The sequence below is a fragment of the Macaca mulatta genome, chromosome 7 (assembly GCF_049350105.2).
Source record: "Macaca mulatta isolate MMU2019108-1 chromosome 7, T2T-MMU8v2.0, whole genome shotgun sequence".
In the NCBI taxonomy this organism is placed as follows: domain Eukaryota; kingdom Metazoa; phylum Chordata; class Mammalia; order Primates; family Cercopithecidae; genus Macaca; species Macaca mulatta.
In genome coordinates this window covers 108,159,142-108,174,543 of record NC_133412.1, presented here as the reverse complement: position 1 = coordinate 108,174,543, position 15,402 = coordinate 108,159,142, and the positions used below count along the sequence as shown (strand labels likewise).

General features: G+C 42.6%; 1 protein-coding gene across 5 annotated transcripts in view; it reads right to left on the bottom strand.

Annotated features, from left to right (window-relative positions):
• FAM177A1 (family with sequence similarity 177 member A1) overlaps positions 1-10,493 on the bottom strand; it is a 39,518-nt gene extending 29,025 nt beyond the window's left edge. Inside the window, exons 1-4 of one of the 5 annotated variants that reach the window (XM_077937693.1) lie at positions 10,143-10,286; positions 9,924-10,044; positions 5,071-5,171; positions 2,671-2,844 (exon numbers count right to left, since the gene is read on the bottom strand). In XM_077937693.1, coding sequence (XP_077793819.1) covers positions 2,671-2,844 — 174 coding nt within the window. In that variant the 5' untranslated portion in view covers positions 5,071-5,171; positions 9,924-10,044; positions 10,143-10,286. Of the gene's footprint in view, positions 1-2,670; positions 2,845-5,070; positions 5,172-9,923; positions 10,287-10,424 lie in introns of those variants that run through there. The other 4 variants (XM_077937692.1, XM_015143533.3, NM_001266493.1 and 1 more) reach the window with 4 other exon arrangements.
• Between the last annotated feature and the right edge of the window lie 4,909 nt (positions 10,494-15,402).

Sequence of the window (15,402 nt, the reverse complement as noted above, 5' to 3'; positions counted from 1 at the left end):
CTGCACTCCAGCCTGGGCAACAGAGTCAGACTTGTCTCAAAAAAAAGGCGAAAACAACCTAAATGTCCAATAGCTACAAATGGATAAATAAAATGTATAATATATCCATATAATGGATTACTTGACCATAAAAAGGAATGAAGTACTGACACATACTATAATATAAATGAACCTTAAAAACATTATAAGTAAGAGACCACAGATGAGTCCATTCATATAAAGTAGGAAAATCTATGGACAGAAAGTAGATTAGTGGTGGCAGGTGGGATGGAGGGATAAGGGGTGATAGCTAAAAGGTATGTGGTTTCTTTTTATTTACTTATCTTTCACTTATTCTGATTAGGAACCTCAAGTTTCCTTTTGAGGTGGTGTAAATTTACTAAAATTGACTATGGCAACGGTTGTGCTATATTTATCCACACATAATTAATCTGTGAATAATTAAAATCACTACATTGTAAAATATAAATGGTTGAATTATATAGTATGTAAACTGTATCTCAATAAAGGTTTAAAAAAGGTCTTTAGTAAAGTAATAGATACATTCTTTTTATAACTGTGTTTATTCTGCTTCTATGTAAATATAGGCCACCTTTTGAGACAATGACTTTTAAAAACATAAGCAAATACACACAAATATATATAAACATGAATTAACCCTTCAAAGTAATTAAAAAGAAGACATTTATTCCAACAATTCTTCCATTGCATGAAATACCTCTTTAATATTCTACCTGCATTTGGAATTACCTTCAGAGTATACTGTACAATCCTTTGAATTTTTTTGTGTAGAAAATCTGCTTCTTTTTTTTTTTTTTTTTTGACTCTTTTTTTTGACTCTTTTTTTTTTTTTTTTCACTCTTGTTGACCAGGCTGGAGTACAATGGTACAATCTCGGCTCACTGCAACCTCTGCTTCCCGGGTTGAAGCGATTCTCCTGCCTCAGCCTCCGGAGTAGCTGGGATTACAGGTGGCTGCCATCACGCCTGCCTAATTTTTTACATTTTTAGTAGAAACAGGGTTTCACCATGTTGGTCAGGCTGGTCTTGAACTGCTGACCTCAGGTGACCCACCCACCTTGGCCTCCCAAAGTGCTGCGATTACAGGCGTGAGCCACTGCTCCTGGCCTGCTGATCATTTTTTATTTTGTATTTATTTTTTATTTTTGAGACCGAGTTTCGCTCTTGTTGCCCAGGCTGGAGTGCAATGGCGCGATCTTGGCTCACTGCAACCTCCGCCTCCCGGGTTCAAGTGATTCTTCTGCCTCAGCCTCCCGAGTAGCTGGGATTACAGGCATGTGCCACCAGGCCTGGCTAATTTTTTTGTATTTTTAATAGAGATGGGGTTTCTCCATGTTGGTCAGGCTGGTCTTGAACTCCCGACCTCAGGTGATCTGCCCGACTCGGCCTCCCAAAGCGCTAGGATTATAGGCATGAGCCACCACGCCAGGCATGATTTTCTAACAGCCAAATATTTAAAGCCAAATCTGATGAAAATGAATAACATTTTTAAAGTCAAATATAAATAATTCTCTATGCTGTTACTATGCTTAATTTTCTTTATAGCACTTTTCTTAGCCTGGTAATTATAGTACGTATTTATTTATTGCCTGTCTTCTCACTAGTATATGAGAGCAGAAATTTATATCACTCACTGCTATATCACCGGCGCCTAAAATAGTACCTGTTAGAAAGTCAGTAAATATGTGATTACCTGGACTCTCAAAATAATTACTCGAAGGGTATTTCTTTATAAACAAATAAAAATTTCTTTATAAATATATAGCTAGTCTCATAATTTTATAGTCACATCTGGCATAATTTAGAAATTCTCCAAGTCAGTTGATAAGGCACACAAAGTTCAGAAAGGTATATTCCTATCTTCCAATCAAAACTTGAGGCAAAATTTTGTTTTGTTTTGTTTTGTTTTTGTTGCCCAGGCTGGAGTGCAGTGGCGTGACCTCGGTTCACTGCAAGCTCCGCCTCCCAGGTTCATGCCATTCTCCTGTTAAGGCAATATTTTAAAAAGCTGACAACTCCCTAAGTTTTGGGTGGAAATTATCATGGTAGTACAGTCCTTAAATCAAAGGAACTGGGATTCAAGCACTCAATTTAGTAAGATAAATATTTTTTTGAGACAGAGTCTCGCTCTGTCCCCCAGGCTGGCGTGCAATGATGCGATATTGGTTCACTGCAACCTCCACCTCCCAGATTCAAGTAATTCTCCTGCCTCTGCCTCCCAAGTAGCTGGGATTACAGATGTCCGCCAATACGTCCAGCTACTTTTTTGTATTTTTAGTAGAGATGGCATTTTGCCATGGTGGCCAGGCTGTTCTCAAACTCCTGACCTCAGGTGATCCACCAGCCTCGACCTCCCAAAGTGCTGGGATTACAGGTGTCAGCCATTACGCCCAGCTGATCAATCTTAAATCTACCCATATTAACAAAGTACTCTGACACTGAAAAACAAGCTGTTTCAGGCTACTGAAATGCTGGAAATATTTCCATCCATATCATGTAAAAATATTATTTTCTATCAAAATCACCATACATAATTTTATAAGAATATAGTTGATTTAAACCTCAAAAGGTCCCTTCCACTCAATGTTTAGGGAAAAAAAATAAATCAAACAAAGCCCACTGAGGAAAGAATCATCAATATCAAACCTACCGGATCAACAGAAGGCAAAACATCTTTCTTCTCCAGGCCATCAACTTCATCTTCATCTGTGCTGTATTCTTCCATCGTTTCGCCACTAACAAAGTGGATGACTCTCCTTGGGACTTTCTTCTTTTTTCCTATGACTCCCAGTTCTACATTTTCAAAGCCTCTTTCGTTACTCATCTATATCAACAATATTTTAAGAAAATGAGAGTTTCAAGTGAGATTAATTTTCTTTCATTACATGTGAAAAACTTTTGGTAAGTTTATTGTAGTAAAGAAACAAACAAATCTTTAAGCAGTTTTGGTTTGTTTTGAGACAGGGTCTCACTCTGTTGCCCAGGCTGGAGTACAGTGGCGAGACTATGGCAGACCAAATAAAACCCATTTGTAAACCAAATCTGGAAAGCAGATTATCAGTGTTCTATCTCTGAACTTCCAGATGTCTTGGCCAGTAATACATATGTAGCAAAAGAGATTTCTGATAGTAAAAAGATTTCACAAGTTCTTAAAACTATAGTAGTCTGTGGAATTTTTTTTTCTCCCAGACAGGGTCTGGCAGTTGCCTAGGCTAGAGTGCAGTGGTGTAATCATGGCTCACTGCAATCTCAAATTCCTGGCCTCAGGTGATCCTTCCACGTTCACCTCCTGAGTACCTGGGACTATAGGAGTGTACCACCACACTTGGCTACTTTTTTTTTCTACAGAGACAGTGTCTGGCTATGTTGCCCAGGTTGGTCTCCAACTACTGGCCTTAAGCAATCCTCCCACCTCAGCCTCCCGAAGTTTTAGGATTACAGGCATGAGTAACTGTGCCTGAGCTGGAATTCTAATACAAATTTTACTCCTATATATTTATACTATATATATATGTGTGTGTATATGTGTATATATGTATATGTGTGTGTGTACATATATATATAGTGGGAAATGGTGAAGACCTTCTTTTCATTGTCCTCTTGCCTCAAGTTTAAACTCCTAAGAAAACTGCCTGAAGTTTAAACTTCCAGATTTCAAAAAGGTACACTACACGCAATTGTGAAGAAAACTCTGGCAACAGTGGTTACCCCATGGATAGAAACTAAGATGGGGGAGAAGGAGCAGGCAAGGGAGTAGTCAAAGGAGGGCTTTTATTCTTTTTGCATATACAGGACTACAGTACTGTCATGATTAGAGTCTACGTTCATATAATTCTCTAGGATAGTCCAGAGTACAAACATTTTGTTCTCTATAAAGATTCTTATGGTTATAAGCAAACATAATTTAAACCCATGACTACTGTTCAACCACTGGAAAAGCTCTTTGAATAGCTGTTGCAAAGAAAGGATTATACTGATAAAAATAGTGAACTCGTACTGCCCAGTTATGCAAGTATAAGCTACTTTATTTTTATACATTGTTTTCTCTTAAGAAAGGACTTAAGAGAAATTTTTATACATTAAGAAAGTCCTTTCTAGGAAGGACTTCTAAGGTCCTTCTTAGAAAACAGGTATGATTCTTCTCTGCCTTTTACCTCCCAAAGCTAAGTTTAGTAGCCAGGATCTGAACTGCAGATCATGAAAATTTGGTAACAGGCCAGGCGTGGTAGCTCACACCTGTAATCCCAGCACTTTGGGAGGCTGAGGCAGGAGGATCACACGAGGTCAGGAGTTCCAGACCAGGCTGGCCAACATGGCAAAACCCCACCTTTACTAAAAATACAAAAATCAGCTAGGCATGGTGGTACACATCTGTAATTCCAGCTACTTGGGAGGCTAAGGCATGAGAATCACTTGAACCCAGGAGGTGGAGGCTACAGTGAGCCGAGATCGCACCACTGCACTCCAGCCTGGGCAACAAAGTCAGACTGTCTCAAAAAAAATAAAAATAAGGCTGGATGCTGTGACTCAGGCCTATAATGGCAGCAATTTGGAGGGCTAAGGCAGGTGGATAACCTGATGTCAGGAGTTGGAGACCAGCCCGGCCAACATGGTGAAACCCTGTCTCCACTAAAAAAGCAAAAATTAGCTGGGCATGGTGGCACGCACCTGTAGTCCCAGCTACTCGGGAAGCTGAGGAAGGAGAATCACTTGAACCCAGGAGGTGGAGGTCATAGTGAGCTGAGATTGTGCCACTGCACTCCAGTCTGGGTGACAGAGCAAGACTCCATCTCAAAAAATAAAAATAATAAATAAACTATCTGAAAAAATAAAATTTGGTAACATAGCCTATCTATGTATTAACATGGAAAAAAGTCACAATTCTCTCTAGCCTGTCCTGAGGGTTCAAACAAATCCCAGCCCTTAACAAGGGAAGATCAGGCCATTTATTGTGTCCATGAAAAAAATAAACAAGTAGTTCACCCAGGACACCTTTCTTCTACCCACCCCCAACCCCCACCAGTTCCCAGGCACTGATAGCCATCCCTACCCAGTCTCATGTTTCCCCTTGAGATAAAATTTGGCTATGGTTGTCCTGACATCAACGTTTCCTTTTGGACCATGACTCTGCTTTTTGGATCCCTTAATTTCCTATGCAAAGGAAAGATAGATGAGCTAAGTTACATCTCCAGTCATCCTACTAACTGGATGGATCTAATGTCAATGCAACAGCTCCAGTCAGTGAATAGAGAGCTCAGATCCTTCACAATATAACACCATGCCCCACCCTATCCCATCCCCAGGACAGAAGAGGCTTCTCACTGTTCCCTCTAGCAATCTCTCATTGGCTTAATTTTTTCCTTCTATGACACAGGCAAAGGAAAGGATGTCAGTGCTCAAAAAGCTTCAGATTTTAGAGTATTTCAGATTAGGGATAATGATTCCAACCTCTACGTGGGAGGTGGGGGTGGAGAGCAATGAAGGAAGCACTAACAGGTAAAACGAACCAGAAAATCATTTGGTACAAAATTCCCAATAATTATATTTTTAAAATATTTTTCTTTTTTTTTATTTTTCAAACATCAACTTGAACCAGAAATCCAATAATTACAAATAATAGTTACATCGTGGCTGGGCACGGTGGCTCACGCCTGTAATCCCAGCACTTTGGGAGACCAAGGCGAGCAGACAACTTGAGGTCAGGAGTGAGACCACCCTGGCTAACATGGTGAAACCCCATGTCTACTAAAAAAAATAAAAAATTAGCCGGGTGTGGTGGAGCGTGCCTATAATCCCAGCTACACAGGAGGCTGAGGCAGGAGAATCACTTGAACCTGGGAGGCGGAGGTTGCAGTGAGCCAAGATCCCGCCACACACTTCACCCTGAGCAACAGAGTGAAATTCTGTCTCAAAAAACAAAGTTACACTGTGAATTTTCCAAATGCTTCATTTTATAAATCTGCAAGTAAGAAAATTTTCACTGCCAATTATGCAAATTCCATAACGAACTCCAAAGATCTGAAAGATAGTTTCATAACACCAGGAAATTATGAGGTACCATGTCAATTAACATTTTACTCCATTTTATAGTTAACCAAACTATAAATGTGCTTATCTTTATTCTCAGGATCTGTTTTTTTCTTTTTTGAAAAGGGGTCTTGCTCTGTCATCCAGGCTGGAGTGCAGTGGCATGATCTTGGCTCAGTGCAACCTCTACCTCCTGGGTTTCAGTGATTCTCCTGCCTCAGCCTCCCAAGTAGCTGGGTCTACAGGTGTGAGCCACAATGCCCAGCTAATTTTTGTATAGTAGAAATGGGGGTTTCATCATGTTAGCCAGGCTAGTCTCCAACTCCTGACCTCAAGTGATCCACTCACCTCAGCCTTCCAAAGTGCTGGGATTATAGGCGTGAGCCACCCCACCCAGCCCAGGATCTGGTTTTAATGGCAATTTTTTTTTTATATACTCCCACAGCACCCAGACTTCTTTAAAACACATACTAGACTTGGAATTTATTCTTTGTCATCTTCCCCAAGTAGGCTATTAGCAACATGGGGGGTAGGTACTGCTATATCTTTCAGCCTAGAGTTCCTGGCACATTAACAGGAACTTGGTAACAGAGGTGCTTGGTAACAGAGGTGCCAAATAAATCAATCACTGAGTGGTACTGAAATTTTAACTCTTTTAAAAACACTGAGGCTGAGATTCTGATTAAAAGTCTATTCAGAGAAGCTGCTGGATAGAATGTCACAACAGAAGGCCAGGCGCGGTGGCTCATGTCTGTAATCCCAGCACTTTGGGAGGCCGAGGCGGCAGGTGAATCCGAGGTCAGGAGTTCAAGACCAGCCTGACCAAGATGGTGAAACCCCCACCTCCACTAAAAATACAAAAATTAGCCGGACGTGGTGGCATGCGACTGTAATCCCAGCTACTCAGGAGGCTGAGGCAGGAGAATTGCATGAACCCGGGAGGCGGAGGTCTCAGTGAGTCGAGATCACGCCACTGCACTCCAGCCTGGGCCACAGAGTGAGACTCCGTCTTAAAAACAAAAAAACAAAAACATAAAAAGAATGTCACAACAGGTACTGGATGGCTTGTTTGGAGGCCTAATTCTAGATCCTGTCTCCTATCTCTTACTCCCTTTCCCTACATTGCACTAGGGATTTCTCAGTTCTGCCAAACTTGGGAAGACAGCGGCTTCTCCCTCCCCTGAGATGTCCACTTCACTGGCTTCTTCCCTCTTACTGTGCTCAACCCCCTGGGCATAGAACTGGAGTTCCCAAAGATGATTCTGATTCAGGAATGTGAATCCAAAAGCACAAAGGGCAAATGAGAAAACGGAACTCATTGGTGTTTAATGAGAAATAAGAGATATGTAATATTTAATAATATATATAAGAAATATATAATATTGAATGATAAAATTCCAGAGAGACTACACCAAAACTTAATAATTACCTTTGGGGAATGACAACATGAAGAAAGGGTGGTGGTGGGGTATTCTTGTGCATTTTTATCTTTTGTTCTACAGCCTTCTTTACTGTTTAAGTAGTTATTTGTTAACCAAGAATGTGAAAACAACATAATATCACTAACCCAAATCCAAGAGCCTCTCACTTCAAACAACACTTAGCTGGTACGTAAGTACACGTGTGTTTACTTTGCTATTAGATCCAGGGTGGAGGTAGTGATTTAAAAAAAAACAATTCTAGTAACAACAGGAAAAATCAAACTGAAAAACATACGAAGCGTCGTGGACTCAAAGGTTAAGTGTAAGTGTACTCGCCAACAACAGGTCTCAACTCAACTGAAAATGACGTGGCTTCCTTATCAATTCATGTTTTCCCCTGAATCCCTTCTTAAGTAGGAGGGAAGAAACAAATTCCATGTAGAGTCTTGTGGGAAAGTTGTGTTTTTTGTTTTGGGTTTTTTTTTTTTTTTAGTTTTTTATTTAAGAGATGGGTTCTTGCTCTGTTGCCCAGGCTGGATAAGCTTTTGTTAATGCAAACGACATCTTATACTAGAAGAGACACACAGAGATATACTCACAGTTTGGGGGAAATGTCTTACTAACATTCAGGTACTTAGTCTCAAAAACGAAGCTACTGAAAAAACTTCATACTCATGGAGGATGGGAAGAGTTACATACATGAGCAACTCAAGGTTTTGTTTTGTTTTTTTTTTTTTGAGACGGAGTCTTAGCTCTGTTTCCAGGCTGGAGTGCAGTGGCGGGATCTCGCCTCACTGCAACCTCCACCTCCAGGGTTCAAGCGATTCTCCTGCCTCAGCCTCCCGAGTAGCTGGGACTACAGGCAAGCCCCATCACGCCAGGCTAATTTTTGTATTTTTAGTACAGGCAGGGTTTCACCATGTTGGCCAGACTGGTCTCAAACTGACCTCAGGTGATCCACCTGCCTCAGCCTCCCAAAGTGTCTTTTTGTCTAATACTGAAAAGTTGAAGACTTAACTCTCTAAACCAGCGCTAGCCACATGTGGCTAATGTGCACTTGAAATGTGGTCAGCCAGAACTGCGATACGTGTAAAATGTACCCAGGATTTAAAAGACTTAGAAAACCCTCCAAAACAGAATGCAAATACTTCATTAGTAACTTTTTTTTTTTTTTTTTTTTTTTTTTGAGACGGAGTCTCGCTCTGTCGCCCAGGCTAGAGTACAGTGCCCAGATCTCAGCTCACTGCAAGCTCTGCCTCCCGGGTTTACGCCATTCTCCTGCCTCAGCCTCCCGAGTAGCTGGGACTACAGGCACCCGCCACCTCTCCTGGCTAGTGTTTTGTATTTTTTAGTAGAGACGGGGTTTCACCGTGTTAGCCAGGATGGTCTCGATCTCCTGACCTCGTGATCCACCCATCTCGGCCTCCCAAAGTGCTGGGATTACAGGCTTGAGCCACCGCGCGCGGCCCATTAGTAACTTTCATAGGGGCCAGGCGCCGTGGCTCACGCCTGTAATCCCAGCACTTTGGGAGTCCGAGGCGGGCGGATCACAAGGTCAGGAGATCGAGACCATCCTGGCTAACACGGTGAAACCACGTCTCTACTAAAAATACAAAAAAGTTAGCCGGGCGAGGTGGCGGGCGCCTGTAGTCCCAGCTGCTCCGGAGGCTGAGGCAGAAGAATGGCGTAAACCTGGGAGGCTGAGCTTGCAATGAGCCGAGATCGCGCCACTGCACTTCAGCCCGGGAGAGTGTGAGACTCCGTCTCAAAAAATAAATAAATAAATAAATAACTTTCATAGTAATTATAGCTTGAAATTTTTGATAAATTAGATTAAGATATGCTATTAAAATTATTATCATCGGTTTCACTTTTTTTAAAACGTGGCTACTGGAAAATTTGAAATCACAATTTTCAACGCAGCTTGCATTCTATTTCTGTTGGACAGCGCAGCACGGAGCCTCAGTTGCCTCGGGGGTGAAATGGGGATAACACCCACCTCGAGCGGTTACTGTAAGAATTCAGTGAATTAAGGCCGGTAAACGTTTGGCATATGCCAAGCAAAGGGCAGATGCCAAGGCAGGCGCTCGCACTAGAAGAGACTGAGAAGTGGTTGAAGCCGCCCTCACCTGGCTTCCAGCTACTGCAAGGACGGCCTTTGGGGGACACGCCTTCCTTCTTCCTCAGGTAGACCAGAAGCTGGACTATCACCCCCGGAACCCAAGGCCGCCCCAGAGTCTGCTGTGCTGCCAGCCAAGTGGTTGGTGAGTGAGTGGGAGGCCGCTCCTTCCCACAAGCTGGTCTCACTGAGCAGAAACAGGGGTGCAGGGAGGAGGAACTCCAAAACGGGGGCGGCCTGCTCGGAGGACGGCCGGGCAGGCCAAAAGAGCGGCCCGCGGAGAAGGCAAGGAGGCAGCTCGGCTCCCTGGACGCCAGCGTCGGCGGCCCCACCTACCTGCCCCGCAGATTCCCCAAAAGCCGCGGCGGCCGCAACTCCCGAAGGTGCGACGGCTTCTCGTTCCACACGGCCCACTGGCTCCTGGTCCATCGTCGTTGCCACCACAGGGCTGCTGGCGCTGGCGAGAAAGAGGGTAATGGCCGATAAGCCCACTTCCATCCTCGGCCTCCCCGCCCAGTCGCTGGCCGAGCCCGGCTGTCGGGAACTGGGACTCACCGCAGCGCCCGCCTCGCGCCGCGCCCAGCCAAGTCTCTGGGAAAGGTACTAGCGGGCCTTGAGGGGTGGGGCCGGCCTGAGGGGCGTGGCCGGCCCGCGCCTCGCCTAGCCTGCCCGGCCTCGCACCCCGAGACCTGGCCGACTGCAGTCTGGGAGGCGCAACTACCGGCTCGCGCGGGGCGGGGCGGGGCTTTGCGAGGCGTCGCTTCCGGCCAAGCACGCATCCGGAGCTCGTGGATCCCCGCCTGGCACCGCCTGTGACGTCATTCCTGGTACGTGTACCTGAAGCCTGGCGTCTGGACCTCGGCGCAGCCCCCCACCAGCTGCGTCCGGGGCAGTCACCCCGGCAGGACCTCGGTTTCTTTATTTGTAAAATGAGGACAGCTGTGTCGTACTTCAAAAGCTAGTGATCGGATGTGGTTGCTGAAAATGTAAAATGTACGGCTTGTGCTGCACTTTCCATTCCTAACGTGGGTGACAGTCCAGCCAAAATACCCTCAAAGAAGAGCCCCAGGCGTGATTTTTGCTTATTCTTGTCTGAAATACTTAAGTATAACTGTAGAAAATGTTAAGTGAAAAGACCTGAAGGAGAGCAAAGGGCAGTAGTAAGCTTCCATCTTGACAAACGTAAGGAGTGTTATCTGTGTCTTAAAGTCGTGTGCATCCCAGATTTTTTCCGTCTTTCTCAATGTTCAACCAAAGTAAAAAATCATGCAATTACTGCATGACTTCAACATCAAACAAGTCTGAGGTTCTGCAGGTACGTGGTTTATTGTTGTTTTAGCATGACCATTTTCACAAATACGTGGGGGTCAAAACCAAAACATATATTATTTTGGCTATGGGAGCCTTCATTTGATACTTTAAATTCCATTTTCATACCAGTCTTAATTCAGAAATGCTCCCTAGTTATATGACCTCATAAATGTTTTTCATCATAGCAACAGCAGGCCCAAATATTAAATATTGCTCTCTCTTCTGTGCCAAAGTTCGTCTCCTTATCCTCTGCCTAATGTTCTTGTACACTTCCTATCCTTTGTATAACTAGAACCTAAAAACAAAAACAAAAATTTTTAAAACAATCATTTGAAAACCATCTACACTTTAAAAACTAGTTGGAAATGCATAATGCTCTGTATCCTGGTAACAAAATCAAGTTAGGTTGCTGCTGAAGTAAACAAGTTAGTGCATGATCTGACTGTATGGTGTCATTAGCAGGGAGTTGAGACAATCCAAAACAGCAAAACCAAATTCGGCCATAAATTGAAAACAAAAAGAACCAATTGTTAAGACTTCATGAATTGGCATTCATAAACAACACAATTCTGCATTATATGTATTCAAAATCTCTTCCTTCTTACTGGCAAGCAGGGCAGTCAACCATCTTTACTACTAAAAATTTGGGGAATATTTATAAATGCATGATTTTATTTTCCAAAATGGCAATTAAATATCAAATTACAATTTTCTTTTTCTTTTTTTTTGAAACGGAGTCTCGTCCACACTGGAGTGCAATGGCGCAATCTTGGCGCACCGCAACATCCGCTTCCCGGGTTCAAGCAATTCTCCTGCCTCAGCCTCCCGAGTAGCTGGGATTACAGGTGTGCACTACCACGCCTGGCTAATTTTTGTATTGTTAGTAGACCCGGGGTTTCACCATGTTGGCCAGGCTAGTCTCGAACTTCCGACCTCACATGATCCACCCACCTCAGCCTCCCAAAGTGCTGGGATTACAGGCGTGAGCCACCATGCCCGGCCTCAAATTACAATTTTCATTGCCGAAGCAGAATATATTTTCACAGTTTACAAATGTATTTCTTCGTTTACTGAAAATTCAAAGTACAACTTATATTCTAACATGAACTGGAAGTATTTCCTAAAAAGTTATTTTTAACACAAATATGCAATTGAAGAGCAGTTTATTACAAATCAACAACTCAAAGTAACATAAAAGCATAGAAATTCTAATAGTTTTATTTTGGGCATTTATATTTTTGTCATTATTTCCAAACTGTTATAGCTCAACTAAAAGTAGGCACCAAGGCAATGTGCCAAGTTTTTCCTTCTTTCACTTTGTAACATAAATTGTATTGTAGCACTATGACAAAAATAAATTCAAGTATTATAATTTATCTACTTGAAAACATAATGTGGTCTAAATTTATCATTTAATGATACATATAGAGGTAAAAAGGTAAATTTGGATTGAACCATTTCTGCTTAAGGCTGGGAAAATAAATCTGAATAAAATTTGATAACCAGGAATGTTCATCAAATAATCAAGACATTCTTAGGGTTTTAACATAGCCACATATATATATTTTGATAGAGAATATTTTGTAAGTTATCCGTCAAACAGGACAATATATTTTCATCAAAAATAATGCACAAGAAAAAAAGGTGATAAAAATAAAAATGCATTTTAGGTTGAGTCTAAGCATAAAGAAAAAGGTTTTTTTTTTTTGAGACAGGACCTTACTGTATCACCCAGGCTGGAGTGCAGTGGCACAATTACGGCTCACTGCAGACTCAGATGATCCTCCCACCTCAGCCTCCTGAGTAGCTGACCTGCACCATCACAGCTGGCTAATTTTTGTATTTTTTGTAGAGGTGAGGTTTCGCCATGTAGCCCAGGCTAAAGAAGTTATTAAAATCATGGTAGTGATTTCACTTATGGAGCACAATATGCCAGGTACTTTGCTTTCCTTGTATTAACTCTTATTCCTCACAACAATTCTGAGACATTACTGTAACTACCAACATGTTACAGATGAGGAAACAAAGTCTCAGAGAGGTTAAGCAACTTGCTCCAGTGACACAGCTGGTAAGCAGCAGAGCCAGGATTGAAACCCAGGCAGTATGATTCCACCACCTACACATTTAGCCATTCCACCCCATTGAGAATGAAAACGTCAAAAAATACAAGGCCAGTAAGTGTTAGGAAGGCAAGAAATTTCTACACCAAAGGTGAGTATGTTATTTGGAAAGATTTGGATGGAAATGAGTAAAGTATGTTTTTTTTTAAAAGTCTGTTAGTGGCTGGGCGCAGTGGCTCAAGCCTGTAATCCCAGCACTTTGGGAGGCTGAGACGGGCGGATCACGAGGTCAGGAGATCGAGACCATCCTGGTTAACACGGTGAAACCCCGTCTCTACTAAAAAATACAAAAAACTAGCCCGGTGAGGTGGCGGGCGCCTGTAGTCCCAGCTACTCAGGGAGGCTGAGGCAGGAGAATGGCGTAAAACCCGGGAGACAGAGCTTGCAGTGAGCTGAGATCTGGCCACTGCACTCCAGCCTGGGCGACAGAGCAAGACTCTGTCTCAAAAAAAAAAAAAAAAGTCTGTTAGTAAGCTTTAAAGCTCTATATGTAAGAAGCAGATGAAAATACCACGTGAATTTTTAGATTTGATGTTATGTAAGCTTTTTGTTTTATTTATTAAAATTTGGTCAGGTTTTGTGTTTGTGTGTGTGTGGTGAGAATATACCAATGATATCTACCAAAATATTTTTTTAGACAGTCTCACTGTCACCCAGGCTGGAGTGCAGTGGCGTGCTCTTGGTTCACTGCAGCCTCAGTCTCCTAGGCTCAAGTGATTCTCCCACCTCAGATCCGAAGCTGGGATTACAGGCACACATCACCACACCTTGCTAATTTTTGCATTTTTACTAGAAACGGGGTTGCACCATGTTGGCCAGGCTGGTCTCAAACTCCTGACCTCAAGTGATCCACCCGCCTCAGCCTGTGAGCCACCGTGCCCGGCCTAGAATTTTCTATATGGTATTAGGCATAAAATACTAGCTTTCTTTGCACACTCTGCCTAGACTCAGTAATTTTAATGTTGGAGAGCTATGCATCTTAATCTAAAATCTGTAGAACCCTAAGGGTCTTCTGATAAGAATCTATAACAAATATAAAGATATAATCCTCTTTTTTTTTCTTTTTTAGACAGAGTCTTGCACTGTCACATGAGCTGGAATGCAATGGCGCGATCTCAGCTCACTGCAACCCTGCCTCCCAGGTTCACAGGATTCTCCTGCCTCAGCCTCCCAAGTAATTGGGATTACAGGCACACACCACCACACCTGGCTTATTTTTTGTTTTTTGTTTTTTGTTTTGTTTTGAGATGGAGTCTGTCTGTCACCCAGGCTGGGGTGCAGTGGCGTGATCTCAGCTCACTGCAAGCTCCGCCTCCTGGGTTCACGCCATTCTCCTGCCTCAGCCTCCCTAGTAGCTGGGACTACAGGTGCCCGCCACCATGCCCAGCTAATTTTTTTGTAATTTTAGTAGAGATGGGGTTTCACTATGTTAGCCAGGATGGTCTTGATCTCCTGACCTCGTGATCTGCCCACCACGACCTCCCAAAGTTCTGGGATTACAGGCATGAGCCACAGTGCCCGGCCTGTTTTTTGTATTTTTAGTAGAGATGGGGTTTCACTATGTTGGCCAGGCTGGTCTTGAACTCCTGACCTGGTGATCCTGCCACCTTGGCCACCCAAAGTGCTGAGATTACAGGTGTGAGCCACTGTGCCTGGCAAAGATATAATCCTTTAAGGGATTATATTATTGATTCTGTTAAAGACAAATTATCTTTATTATAATAAAGACATAATCCTTGAAAAGATTATATTATTGATCTTAAAAGATATAATTAAGAATGCTTCACCTCTCAGAGCAAGATCGTGCTTTTTTTTTTTTTTAACACAGTAAGAAGGAAATTGCAAAAAAACAAGGGACACACATCAGCTGAAGAGTTTCACACTCTTATTTCCTACCAAGTGGAATGCCAAGAAACATGCAGTTATTTCTTATACCAGTTCTGACAGAATTGAGATTATGAACCCCTTAATTGATTTCCCAGGGTCAGAAAGCATGGGCCAATGATGATATCCAATAACAATTCCTACCTCTTTTGGGTAACTGAGGTACAAGTTTCCCTTTCTATATAAAAGCATAAAACACAAGCAAACATGATTCCTGAAATATGAAAATATGCAGACATTATATGTTCTCACTTGATGCAGATATGAGACCTCTCTCTGGAAAAAGGCTCACAAAACTTTAGCATATCTTGCTTAAGAAAAATAGTCCACAGTCACAGGCTGCAAAGGAAAAGCCTATATGCAGCAATGTCAGAGGAATCTCAGACCTCAGGTAGGGGAGTTTCTTAGTGTCAGATTCAACTGAATCATTCCTCTTACAAACAAGTATTACTGTGCAATTTCTTGGCTGTTTTTCCACTTATGATCCAAGTGGTACCAAG